Below are 13,454 nucleotides of genomic sequence, written 5' to 3'. Positions count from 1 at the left end.
CTATTCTATCTTACCTGCGGTAAACATAATCCCAGCATTATTCCACAGAAGCCAAAAAGATTTCCGAGTGCAGTTTTTGTATCTATTGCTATTTCTATCCACTTGTTCAAAGTGTCCGTTCTCTCCGATTCATCTGCGCAAGTTAAAATCGTTACGGCCACTAACAATTTTAAACATTCAGTCCTGAAATGTAATGAAAACATTTGCCATTATCTCAAATTACCTTATAAAAAAAATGTTCAATGTCATAGTTATTGTATGTTGTAGTTTTCTATTTCCATTTTTGAAAATATGAGTCGAATTTTAGATTCGCCAAAGCGATTTTTTATTATTAGAAATGTGGTTGAATGGTCCGTTTGGAGTTGTTTTACAGCGAGTTTAGAACAAACAGCTCAATCAACCAAACTACCATTTGATAAAATATTCGAAATCATTAGTAATTCTTACCTTTCAATTAGATCCATCCGAAATTGATGACCATGCGGAAGAGCGCACAAATTTATTCCTAACGTTAATTTGGACTTGACGTTTCCCTCTTCCCGTGTCCCAAATATTAGATCCAAATCAGTTCTAGTAAGATGATTGGCTAAAATCCTGGGCCCTGATTCGAATAGCGTCATTTTGATCTTCCTCAATGCCTGGGCGTCTAATGGTTTGTTCTCGTGAACGGGAAGCATTAAAGTTTGAAAGTTTTCTAGATCGAAACGAGACGATAAATCACATTCCGGCAACGCCATCTGAAACAACTTTTCCTCGGCGGATGCACAATCTATTTCAAAGTTTTTAAGAGTAGTGGAAGATTCGGATGTGGACATATTGTATCTGGGATTTTTGATTATAACACCTCCCGATTTAGGAACTTCACCGGTATCGGTAACCGAACTCATGGCGGAATCACCAGAACCGTTACCAGAATCGGAACCGGACGCGTGGTAAGACGTTACTCTTTGTAAACCGCCGTGTGTGATACCATCTACACTATATCGACCTTCTGTTACATCGGAATCTTTCGATTCCGTCCTTACTAAACTGGGAACGCGCGAAGGTTTCGGGGGAGGCGAGTCAGATAAACCCGAATCGTTACCGGATATAAATTGTCTTTCTGAACACGGAGACAAGGTATTATCACTATTAACTCGACTACGACAGTCTCTTCCCAAAGTATTAGCACTAGACGATAACGAAAGTTTATTGTAAGAATTTCGAGGTAAAGAATGTGAAGAGAATCGAAGATTATGACCAATAGAATCCGCTCCAGCCGATCTGGTCATTAAAGGTGATTGGATAATGCCATCAGCACTATTGCACTTTTCCTGAGATATTCTGTTCACCTGTAATATAACAATTTGAAAAGGTTTAAATAATTTATATCTATTTGTATATTAGAAGTGGTTTAAATCGTTTGCAGCCAATTGTTTCGAATCAAATAAAATTAAAAAAAAAAAATAAATAGATTCATAGGTACCTCAGATGGCGTCAAAGACTGACTTCTTTGTTTCTTCGAAGGCAGCCTTGGAGCCCCATCTCTTGAAGGCCTAGTAGGTGAATTACTAGGCCTATAAGGCTGTAAAGGACTATGGCGATACTGATGACCTACCGGAGTACTAGCTGGAGAAGTTAGTCTACTTTGTGGCAAAGGCGTCGGGTACTTAGAAGCGTAGAAAGAAAGTGGATACATCCGATTTTTCGGTACTTGAATTCTTGCACCAGAAGCTATCGTTATAGGTTTCCCTGAGCCCACGTAGTAGGTAATCAGATCTGGTACTGTATCAAATGCATCGTCTTCGAATTGGTATTGCACTCTTTCGTAAACTGTATCTGGTTGTAGAATAATCTTGTTGATAACAAAGTGTATGGGATGCGTTTTCGTTCTGCAGCTAAGAACGTAGTTACCAGGCTGCGAAGTGCAATCTCTGATTAGAAATTCACCTTCCTCTCGTACGATTTCTTCGGCCCGTACTCTTGGGATTGCTCCGTGATACCAAGCGTGCGATCGGAGATCTCTGCTATCTAGTGAGAGCTCCCATTCGAGAGCTTTACGGAGTTCGGCCGCGTTCATACCTGGATCTGCCATTGGTTCCTTTAAAAGATAAAAAGATAAAAATTAGTGAGCTGAAAATTCACTTAACAGATGTTAAAGAATTAGGTAGTTTAGAAAATAACCACCAAATATACTTAATACATAAGTACAGATTTATATGTACGAGGGTAGTTCAAATTTTTGAATAAACAGCTCTGTATACACTCATCTTGGCCAGACCATTAAGGCGATCTTCTGCCATGGTGTTTCTTAGCAATGTTTTGAGTATTTTGAGGCTGCTAAAGGATCGTCCTACTGTACAGGTCGTGCATGGTAAAGCGAACAAAATTTTTTAGTGCTTTTTCCGTTTCGGGAAAGAAGAATTTGTTTCTTTTTGGACATCAACAACTGTTAGATTTTTTAGATTAAGCCTATAGTGCCACAATTGCTGCCAAAGGTCGATTTCATTCTTTACGTTCGGTAAATCATAAAACTGGGCAATAGATTCACAAGTTTGTTTCAGATTTTCAGTTGTCATCTTTTGTATGATAATGCGAATGATGGCGTGTTCTCTTCAGCAAAACCTACTTCAAGGGAGATGATTATGGAATCCAGGTGTAGTAATACTAAAGACCTCTTCCAGTATTCTGAAGGGCTTTCTGCTGGTTGATTGCTTCTATGACGTTATTTCCCTATAATACTCGGCATTGATGTTATGTCTTCCTCAATGCACTTCAGAAATGCAATGCACTCACACACACACTCCATACCTAACTACATATTTTTACACTGTTTAATGGTCTTGCGTTTTTGCAAATCTGATATAGCCGTGATGAAAATGACGGCGATTTTAAAAACGGATGTCAAAATCTTATATTATTAATAGGTAAAGAAGTCAATTTCTCGCACGGCCTTTGGACTTTATTTGAACTCTAGAAGGGGGAAACTGCCCCCTCCCCTGCCCCCACTTGACTGCGCCCTTGTTTCTAGCTGATACCACAAATCATCTTGGTGAAGTAAACCACAAGTTGCAAGGATTGAATCAAACTACAACACTAATCAAATCTTTAGACTATGATTTTCTTTCACTGATTACCTAATCTAAATTGTATTCTAGACGTTTTTCAGTCAATCCAATTTTTGTTGATAATTTTATTCTTAATAGAAATATAAACTCACTATAAAGTGTTGATTATTATTATTTATGATTAAATTAATATAATAATAAAGTCGTGACGTTTAATATCCTCATAATACCCATATTTATTAGATTTGGATTTCATCCCAGCAGATAGATAATACTTGCAGTTGAAATAAGCAGTAGCTACTACATCCGTAAAACCGATAAGATTATATCACCCGCTTTTCTTAAACGATTTTTTTATTTTAAATTAATATGATTTCGGAAGGTAAGTCAATAATTTTTTTTTTGTACGTCCGCTATAATATTCACGTTTTTTTTCATTAATTTGCATTAATAAAGAATGTAATTTCTGAATCGGTAAAAAAAGTACCGTAGCGGTTCATTTTTTCACACTTTCGCGTAAAAAAAGTGTCGTAACGTATCATTTTTTAACGCGATTATAAAATTGTTTTATCAAAATAATGGACTGTTAGCGCTTTCATTCTCATGTCAATTCGTTTCACCGATAAACTGTCACACTTTTATCTCTTGATATTAGCTCAAGAAAATTCGTTTTGTGTTTAATTATAAGGATTGTAATAGTGCAGCAAATGTTTAAACAGCATACCCAGATATTGTTGAATCAGTAACTGCAGCGACTATGAATCTTCTCCCTGAGAAATCCTGGGAACATCCAGGAACAGTATTCGAAGGAATATAATTCTTTTATGGGATGGCGTACTAAAAAAGGAATAAACAGCATCCAAAAAGTGGAAGTCTTCAACACTTTGGTCGACTTATTCAAAACTGAAAGGCACCCTAGTAGAAAATAACGACGTAGACATCAGTAAATACTCGAAATTCATTGCATATTTGAAAAACAAATCAGTTGGCTATAGACCTAAAAAATCTAAAATATTTGCCCGTGAAGAAATTAAAAGTTTCTGTTGCAAGTTCCAGACGGTTATTATCTCATGCATAAGGTATGACAGCAACAAATTTTGCATTTGCGGAGGGTTGAGTAGTCGACTCACTTAAAAACAAAATGGATTCCGCGGTGGAAATTTTAACGGGAACAAGTTCTACTTCAAGCAACATTGTAAATGTTCACGATCCTTCCAACAATCCAATCCAAGTACTAATACAACTATAGACGATGTTATTTCTTTGAACTCGTCAAATGTTGCCAATAGTAACTTCAAATTAATAGTGCTCACAGTTGTACTTTTAATATTACTATTACAAAATGAAAATTGATAAAAGTTTTGACGAATTTTTTCAAGTCTACAGACGTAGAACGATTTTTGTATGAAACTCGTGAGTAAAGTAACCTTTTTTCAGGAATTCCCGGCCAAACCGTTCTACTCGTAAAAAAAGTATTACTTTATTCACTTGTTGCATAAAGAACTATTATTCATGTGATATTTTGTTTATAACATCAAATTTTTTGTCAAGCTTAAAGGTATTAATAATTTGTATGTAAATAAATGGAGACGTTGCTTAATTAGGACAGATAATTGATTAAAAGCAGGGAAAGTTTTGAAAAACAGGCAAATTTAATGTTTACTCAACTGATTCATACTTCCATGGTCGCGGATTAAGCTATTGGCTTAGGGGGGCCCCAGATCCAAGAGGACCCCATTTTTTGGAAAGCATTCTGTATTTTTTGATGTGCTGATACCATAAATCTAACGTATTGATATTATTTTTTTAATTTTTCCGGGTTTCCAAAGGGGGCCCGTCATTATTTTATCCCCGGGCGTTATTAATCTTAATCCGCCCCTGTATATTTCTATTTATACTCTTTAATTTTTCATGAACGGTCGAATTTTTGAACAATGTTCTGAGATATAATACAATTCATACTATATAAAAAAGGTAGGAAATTAATCCCGATAAGTGGTAGAGTGAATTGGGGATGTAAAATTAGAAGATATCATTTTACAGAACGTGGGAATTTCAATACAAAATACATCAACTAACTTACTGTTAATATATCAATGTAAATTTCAATAGAAAACCGTTTTAAATTATGATAATGTTCTGCTGAACTTGCATTTCTTTCTTTGTGTACCTTAGTTATTACTGTCGAAATAGATCAGTCTCAAAATAAGAGTTGGAAGGTGTATGTCAGGAACTTTTTGGAATATTTTGAAAAGAAATAGAGTAATTTTCGCGTAACTTTCGCTTTCCCCTCATTTTTTGGCTCTAGAAAATCGAAAAATCATTCGATTTCGTTGATTTTTTTTAAATTCTTCGTTTTCACAGCGGATTTATGAGAAAAATATGGGAATAAAAAAAATTAAAACTTATATTGGTTAGGTTAGGTAAGATTAGGTTAGGTTAGGTTGTGCTAAAAATTCACAACAAATGTTCACATTTGGTCTGCTTTTCAATTTTACACTAAGTGATTTTAAAAATGGTTTTGTTCGTATAACTTTAATGATTACTTAATAAAAAAGGTAGAAACGATTATATGTGAGAAAAGGTGAATTTTAAGAGAAATTGTTATTTATTTTTAATTGTAAAAATGTAATAAATCAACATTTTTGTATAAATTTTCTTTCAATTAGTTCGTTTTTTTGTGTGGATTATGAAAAAAAATATAACAACTTCAGTTGATTATTTGGAAAAAAGTTATCAACAATTATACGTAAATGAGTGCATTTTCATGAACATTTAAAGCCCTGAAACCAATATAAGTTTTCATTTTTTTATTCCCAAAATTTTTTTCGTAAAAAATATTCATCAAAATCGGATGATTTTTCGATTTTCTAGAGCCAAAAAAGAGGGGACCGCCAAAGTATAAAATTACCAGAAATAGTTACCGTTACTTTAAAGTAGAAATCAGGGAAATTTTCCGAGGAATTTTGAGAAATTATGAAGAAAACTCAAATAGAATTTTCTTAAAAAATTATATCATATCTACTTTGACGTCTATCTGGCAGATCCTATATGATAGATTTTTTACTTAATGTTTGATTACGAAAATAACTATAATTCGTATTGTTTGTTGACGTATTGGTTATTTATAACTCATAAAATAGTAAATAAATACATTTTTAACAGAAATCCACTCGTAAAGACTTAGGAGTATGATGTATTAACGAGCCAATAAATTATATTCTGATAAAAATATCAACTAGTCGCTTGACATTGTTACTAAGCTAGAGTACAGTAATTTTCCCATATTTCGAATTTACCGAAAGTGCCTCATAAGTATTGTCGGTCTTCATAAGTTCCTACGCTGCAATTTAAACATATTGTAACTTGTTAAGACTAGTCTTTAATTCTACGAAGAGTACAATTTACTTTATTTTTATCTTTTTCTCTTTGTTTAATGACGACACAGTTCGTTTTTATAAAAAATAGATGGAAATAAAAGTTTAAAACAGCCGTGGTAGCAAGGACAATCTGCAAATATTATCAATATTCTACTTTTTCTTCGTATTTGTCTTTTCCATTGCCGGTAAGCTAATCACAACGTGATCGCTTCGTTAATCTCCATGTTTTCAACTGACTGAATCAGTCACAAAATCACTCTTTCTGGATGAGGTCTTACTATCAATATTTTGGACAGGTACCTATGTTTTAAAGCAGGGGTCGGCAACATACGTGTACTAGATATATTTTAACCCTCTATCGGTAAGGTGGGGGTCACATGCGACCCACTCCCTTCCATATTGAGTGTCTCGTTCTCAGCCCAACGAGAGCCCAAGGAACCCTATCAGTCGGCCTCGAGGCACGCTCCGAACTAGATACACTGTTCTAGTAAGTAATATTTCACTAATTGGAGCTAGTTTTCACGCCTACAGTAGGCGCTGGGTCGTTGTATTTTATGAGCGGTATCCCGTACGTTGGAAAGGAGATAAGGAAAAAGAAAGGTGATTTGCCAATTCCTACTCAATATGTTCTAAAGCTCAACTCAATAATAACAGGAACTAATAGGAATTTAACCACTGAAAACTGACAATCATTGGTACACTTCGTAAAAATAAACCACAGATACCGCCTTCATTATTATCTGCTGCTCTATAAGGTTCAACCCAATGCTTGTATCAAGATAATAAAATGATTTTTGGTTATGCACAAAAACCTAAAAAAAGGTTCTGCTTCTGTCAACGATGCAACAAAGGGGGAAGAGAACGGTGACTCGGAAAAACCAAAGATAATTGAGTTCTGTAGCTCAACAAAAAGTGGTGTAGATGTCTTGGACAAACTTTGCTACGATAAAACAACAAAAAGAGATGGCCCACGAGATAGTTTTTGAAATGATCGACATGGCAGGTGTAAATGCATTTGTAATATTCAAATGGAACTCAGATTGTAAGGAATTCTCAGTTCACGCACGTGCAGACTTCCTCAAAAGCCTTGCTTTTGGACTGGCTGAACTACGTATGAATCAACCTCTGGAGAATCAACGCATTTCGAGAGAATTGCTACTGCACCAACAAGTAATATAGAGCAGAAAAGAAGAAGGTGCAGTTATTGTAATCCTTCAAAGGACATGAAGGGCAACAATTTTTGTGCAAAATGCAACAGCAGTTTGTATGGAGAACACAAAATTATTTTGTGTCCCAAATGTGCTACTAATGATGAACATTCTGATTAGTACCTTATTACTTGTGATTAAATTTTTTGATTGGTTTATTTTTATTGATCGTGATTCATAAAACATGTTTTTGAAGCCGGAAAAGTACTAGTCCTATGGCTAGTTAAACTTTTAATGTAGTTTTCTAATTGAAATAATTATTTTATCGGTATGGATTATGAAACTTAATGTGATTGTTCATAGGTAGAATAAAAACTGTTATCAAAAACTACCAAGTGACGAGAGTTCCTTATAAAATAGTCATTTTGTTTTGGAAAAAAGTTAAAAAATATATTCCTGATTTTTTGAGTTATCAGATTGGTGGTGGAAGATGAATAAGAATGTGGTAATTCGACTGATGTATTGTTCTATAGAAAATAAATCGGATCCGATCCCTCCTTACTATTTATAATGATACACTCTACCTTACTGTTAGAGGGTTAATATGGCACGCATAACTTTGAATGTTTGTAAATAAACAAATATAATCCTCGGAATTTGACACAAGTTGGTAAGCTTGGGTAAAAAGCTCGACCGAGCTAAGTGACGGAAAGTCATGTTGAACAAGTTAATATGGTTTTGTACAATAAAGAAAACCAGCTAAAAGTGTGTGTTTTGTTGGTAAGGCGCATTCCGAACATCTAGTGTTAAATGACATTTTTAAACAAGGCAGCAATTGCTCAGTATATAGAGCAGAATATTCTTTACAAAAACATTAGTCAAGGGAAAGATCAAGAGATCGAATGTAGTTCTAAAATTCCACAATTTTTGGCAGAAACTGAAAGGGAATTTATGAAGTAAACTTTTCGAAGTACGGATATATTGTTAGATAATTTTCCTAACAAACAAGCAATACTGGATTAAAGATGTGATCACTCAATAAGTCGTGTGACTAACTAAGAAAAACACATTTTGCCAAAAATCGATTTTATTCATCAATGTCATCTCAATATAATCATTCCAACGCTTTTCTAACTTCTCGATGCCGTGCTTGTAGAAGGATTTGACTTTTGCCTCAAAACAGGCTTCAGTTTCAGGAATTGCTTCCTCATTTGAGCTGAATTTATTAACGGCGAGTATTTTTTCGAGATCAGCGAATAGCCAGTAATCACTGGGAGCCAGAAGGAAATATGTAGAAGACACAATTAAAACCATTTGATTTATTTTTTGTTTAGAAATCCGGAAATATTATCAACAAATATCTTTTCAAAAAAATATGTCCTTTTGGATACAACTTAATTTATCTGGCTACAATAAGATTTAGTTGAATATGTGATAAATATTGTGTTTAATTCAGTATTCATTTCAGTTAGCGATGGAAAACCGACAAAAACGTTTTTTATGAATACATTTTTGGTATGCTGTATGTCAGAATTTTTTGGAACAGCAGTTTTACTATTTCTGTCTTGTACAGGAGCCACTTTAGACGTTCAAGGAAATATATCCATTTTACATGTCAGTTTTGCAACTGGACTGGCGGTTACAGCGGTTATTCAGGTGTATATTCTTGAAATTTTTGAGTAATAATTTTATATTGGCCTGATACTAGAAATAACACAACAATTTACAAACAAAAACTTTATTCTAACCACTACCAACTTCATTATATTTATTTGAACATTTGAACATCTAAATCCGTTGGCTAGCATTAACAAATTTGAATTATTTAAAATTTGTAGATGCTGGGCCATATTTCTGGCGCTTACATAAATCCAGCTGTTACACTATCGGCATTTATTTTGGAACAAATCAATTTGACACAAACAATAGCATATATGATTAGCCAAATTTTAGGATGCCTTGTTGGCACAGGATTTCATAAAGTAAGCATAAATCTTGAGATTCGAGTAAAGATATATAATAAATTATCGATGTTTGTTCAGTTGCTGACCCCAACAGCAGCTTTGTCGGTTGGCAATGGAGAACGTGGAGTTTGTGTAAATGCACCAGGAAATGGGATTAGTGAGTTGGAGGTAAGTGAACAATACGTCAATGTCAGGACACATATTTCATATTCCAAACTGTTTTCAAACAATGACGGGCGAAAAATACAATTTTTTTTTCTTTTAAGGCTTTTGGAGTTGAAGTTATCCTCACAATAATTTTAGTAGTTGCAAATTGTTCCAGTTGGGATAAAAGAAATTCAAATAAGGCTGATTCTATACCTTTGAAAATTGGTCTAGTGGTTGTATCGTTAAATCTCTCTGCTGTAAGTGTATTTCATTTATATATTCATTAATCTCAGTTTTATAAATATCTGGCTTTTTAATTTAGGCGGCTTATACCGGCGCCAGTATGAATCCCGCTAGGAGTTTTGGTCCGGCAGTTGTGTACACTGATTTTACATCCCATTGGGTAAGAAAAATTGAAAATTCTATTCAATTATTTTGCTTTTTTTGCGTTATATAAAACTAAACAACTGGGTAGATAATGAAAACAACAGGATGTCCAGTGGTAAACTCATTGTTCTACTAGGATTTCAATCATGTGATGAATAAAAAATGAGATATTTATGAAATTTTTTATGAAATAGAATGAATTGGATCTGAACAATGACATTTTTTTATTTAAAACTTTATACTTTTCCAAAGAAGTGTGATGAAATCGGAATAATCCAGAAACATAAAAATACTAAATGTATTTCATTGGATTTACAGAATTTTGAGAGCTATATCAGAAAAACGAAAATGAATTGAATTGAACACACAAATACAGTTCTCCTAAACTGCCATCTTTCAAATTTTGAGCTCATTTTCTCCAATAAGTTATATGTTAGAATTTTCGAAACTCTGGCTGAACCAGCACGAATTGTGCTCAACGATCAGGATATCCAAAAGAGGCGGATGTAGTAGAGCACATAAGAAAAATCCCGAAAATAGTGAAAAAAACTCAATTTTGTAGATTTTGGGACACATTTTCATTTCGGTCGTTAACATAACCTCAATTGTCCCAAATCAGCTCGTAATTATCGATTATATATATGTTATACGAAACGTAAGTCTCTTGAGAATTAATTAAAAGCTAAAGTTTCACGTCGATAACAGATGACGGATTTGAAAATTCAATTTATGTACCGTTGTTTTTTTAGGATCTTTTTCTTCAAAAGTTTATTATAAAGTGAGTTCAGAGGAGGGAATAATTGGAAAAAAAGAATTCATTTAACTTCTTGTCGATGTAATCGATTCTTTATCTATAATAAATAATATAAATCAAATGTTTGGGGTCCCGCAAAGAATTTTTTAGCTTATAAAACACTAAAAATCATCTCAAGATTCACATTAGTATTTTTGCAACGAGAATTGTCTTAGAAGTTCTCGAATTATACATGAAGATGTGAGCGCAATATAAGGTGGTGAGATTTTTTCAATTTTAGCTATTTTAAATACTTAATTTCTGTTTGATAATCGTTCTGAACATTTCCCTGCTCTTACTGATGCTTTTATGCGTCGATTCATGTCTGTAGGTCAAAACTGAATCTACAGAGCTACCTTCCTGACGAAAAAACACTCCTTACAAGGGCGTACTAACTAGTAAAATGACAAAGACGGTTTCATCGGCCGAAAAAGTGATGATGATCGTTATTTGGGGTAGTTCTAGGATCGAGTACCTTCAAAAAGGAAAAAAATAATAGGAGAGTATCTGACACTTGGTCACTTTTTTTCCTAATTTAAACGGTTCCCCTGCAAGTGAGAGATTTTCATCAGACGTAGACGCCTATTTTGAATCAAACCCTCGCATGTCTTGTTTATTTGCTGAGAAATCTCAGGCAACCCTATTATTAGGTAAAATGATGTTATTGAAAAGTTATTTTCACTATTTGCTCCGGAATAAACTAGTTCTTACAATTATTTTTCATCTTTTCCGATTCACAATTAATTCTCAATGTTATTTATGAAGTATCAAAGATACGTGGCAACTGATTCCACATACACAGATCTTTTCGCTTTTTTTAGTTTGGCCACAATAATTACTTGAATTAAACTCATTAATTAACTCTTGCAAATGGATATTTATAAAAAAATATATACTTTCGAGACTTGATATTAAGTCTTTCATATTTGTCACTTAATATGTGTCATACGTTCCGGATTAATTTTTTTTACCATTAACATTTTTGCGCGTAGAAAATCTCTAATAGTACATCCAAATTATGTATCATATTCCAATTGCTTAAATTTTTTTTTTCAGATATACTGGGCTGCACCTATTGTGGGATCATTAATTGCCAGTTTAACTTATAAATTCATATTTTTACAAAAAAATGTTTGGTAATCACTTTTTTTGGTGTAGTCTACACATCTGTCATATATTGATTACATTCTATTTTCATTGTATAAAATCTATCTATTTAAGGAATATTTTTCGACTTTGATTTTTTTGGTTCGGTACATATCCAGAGCATGTATTATAATAAGATAAAAATTTTAATTTTATTCATATTCACAAACATTTTTCTCTCTTAAGAAAAATCTGTTTACCAAAACCGATATTGCGAGTTCTAGAGGGATTTTTAGAGGGATAAAATTGTAGCCTATTGGAATCTTGGTTTATACTATGACGAAATTGCCTATCGTGTTAAATGTATTGTAATCAAGGTCACCGCCAGACAGGCACTTCAGGTAATTAACTCTGTGAGAACGTTTGGTCTAACTTCTACTAGGGAAAAGACAAAATAAACATGCACACATGAAATTTACGCATTATAGCCTTTGGTGTCTTATGAGGACGTTATTTAAACTGGCGTCCTCTTTCCTCATATTCACATACTGTACGTTTGACTATGAATTTGTTTTTATGTTATCATTTTATCTTTACTGTAAGGCTATTTATTATATTGCCAAACAATCAGGGTTGATAAATTATTCCATCTGGGTGCAATACATTTAATGTCACTGAGTTAATAAATAAAAATTTTTTCTAAATTTTATTTATTAGACAAAAACCCATCAATTAATGACGACTTTGAATTTAATAGAGGCGAAGAAAGTGTTTCTCAATCAATATTGACAACCAACTTAATCTACAGGGTTGCAACAACATAATTTTACGAGGGCCGTTTTTTTTTTCAACCACCGATAGGCTATAAATAAAAAAACAAGTTCATATAAAACAATAATTTTATTACCAAAAGATTCGTACACCGAAGAGATTGAGACATTATATATGTGGACAAGCTTTTCAATACCCTCTTCAAAGAAAGTTGCAGCCAATGACTTCTGTCAACTCGTTGAACCAGGTCATCTGAAACGATTTGCGTCCATGCCCCTCTTCATCATTTCGGCCATCTTTAAGCATTTCCACATCATTTACACACAACACCATCACTCATGACTCATGAAGTTTTCCCCATGCACACTACTCCGATTCTCCGATGGATTTCTACAGTACTATGGCCTTCAGCTTGTAGAAAACGAATCACTCTTGGCGGGAGCATCAATAATGGCGGATATGTTTATGTGGCTGTAGAACAACGCCGACTGACGACCGAATGTCAATAATGGCGGAGTATGTAGTACGAGAGCTTCGCAGTCGCCTACAGCGCACGCTCTTTTTCTTCTGCCCGCGTAGCGTCTGCACGGAGCGATTGGAGATTGAAAAAAAACGGCCCACGTAATTGATATTATTTTTAAAGTGGAATTGCCTTTCAATGTAAATCAAAACCTAGAAGAGGAATTTGAATATAGGCATATTAGTTCATTAGCCACATTATTTTACTTGAA

General features: G+C 33.9%; 2 protein-coding genes across 6 annotated transcripts in view; one reads left to right on the top strand and one right to left on the bottom strand.

Moving 5' to 3' along the window:
• LOC130445310 (breast cancer anti-estrogen resistance protein 3 homolog) overlaps positions 1 to 13,454 on the bottom strand; it is a 65,003-nt gene that overhangs the window by 3,592 nt on the left and 47,957 nt on the right. For 4 of the 5 annotated variants that reach the window (XM_056780877.1, XM_056780883.1, XM_056780891.1 and 1 more), the window contains 3 exons: positions 1,466 to 2,080; positions 448 to 1,331; positions 15 to 183 (listed from right to left, as the gene is read on the bottom strand). In XM_056780877.1, coding sequence (XP_056636855.1) covers positions 15 to 183; positions 448 to 1,331; positions 1,466 to 2,080 — 1,668 coding nt within the window. The remainder of the gene's footprint in view (positions 1 to 14; positions 184 to 447; positions 1,332 to 1,465; positions 2,081 to 13,454) is intronic. The other variant, XM_056780900.1, reaches the window with a different exon arrangement.
• On the top strand, positions 3,293 to 12,661 carry LOC130445339 (lens fiber major intrinsic protein-like). Its single transcript, XM_056780919.1, has 7 exons — positions 3,293 to 3,429; positions 9,044 to 9,231; positions 9,414 to 9,557; positions 9,618 to 9,707; positions 9,806 to 9,943; positions 10,009 to 10,089; positions 11,923 to 12,661. Exons 1-7 carry the CDS (start codon positions 3,417 to 3,419, stop codon positions 12,004 to 12,006), a joined length of 738 nt encoding a protein of 245 aa, XP_056636897.1. The 5' UTR covers positions 3,293 to 3,416; the 3' UTR covers positions 12,007 to 12,661.

The sequence above is a fragment of the Diorhabda sublineata genome, chromosome 1, assembly GCF_026230105.1.
Source record: "Diorhabda sublineata isolate icDioSubl1.1 chromosome 1, icDioSubl1.1, whole genome shotgun sequence".
Taxonomy (NCBI): domain Eukaryota; kingdom Metazoa; phylum Arthropoda; class Insecta; order Coleoptera; family Chrysomelidae; genus Diorhabda; species Diorhabda sublineata.
Note: the sequence above shows the minus strand (reverse complement) of the source record. Positions and strands in the feature narration are given on the sequence as shown.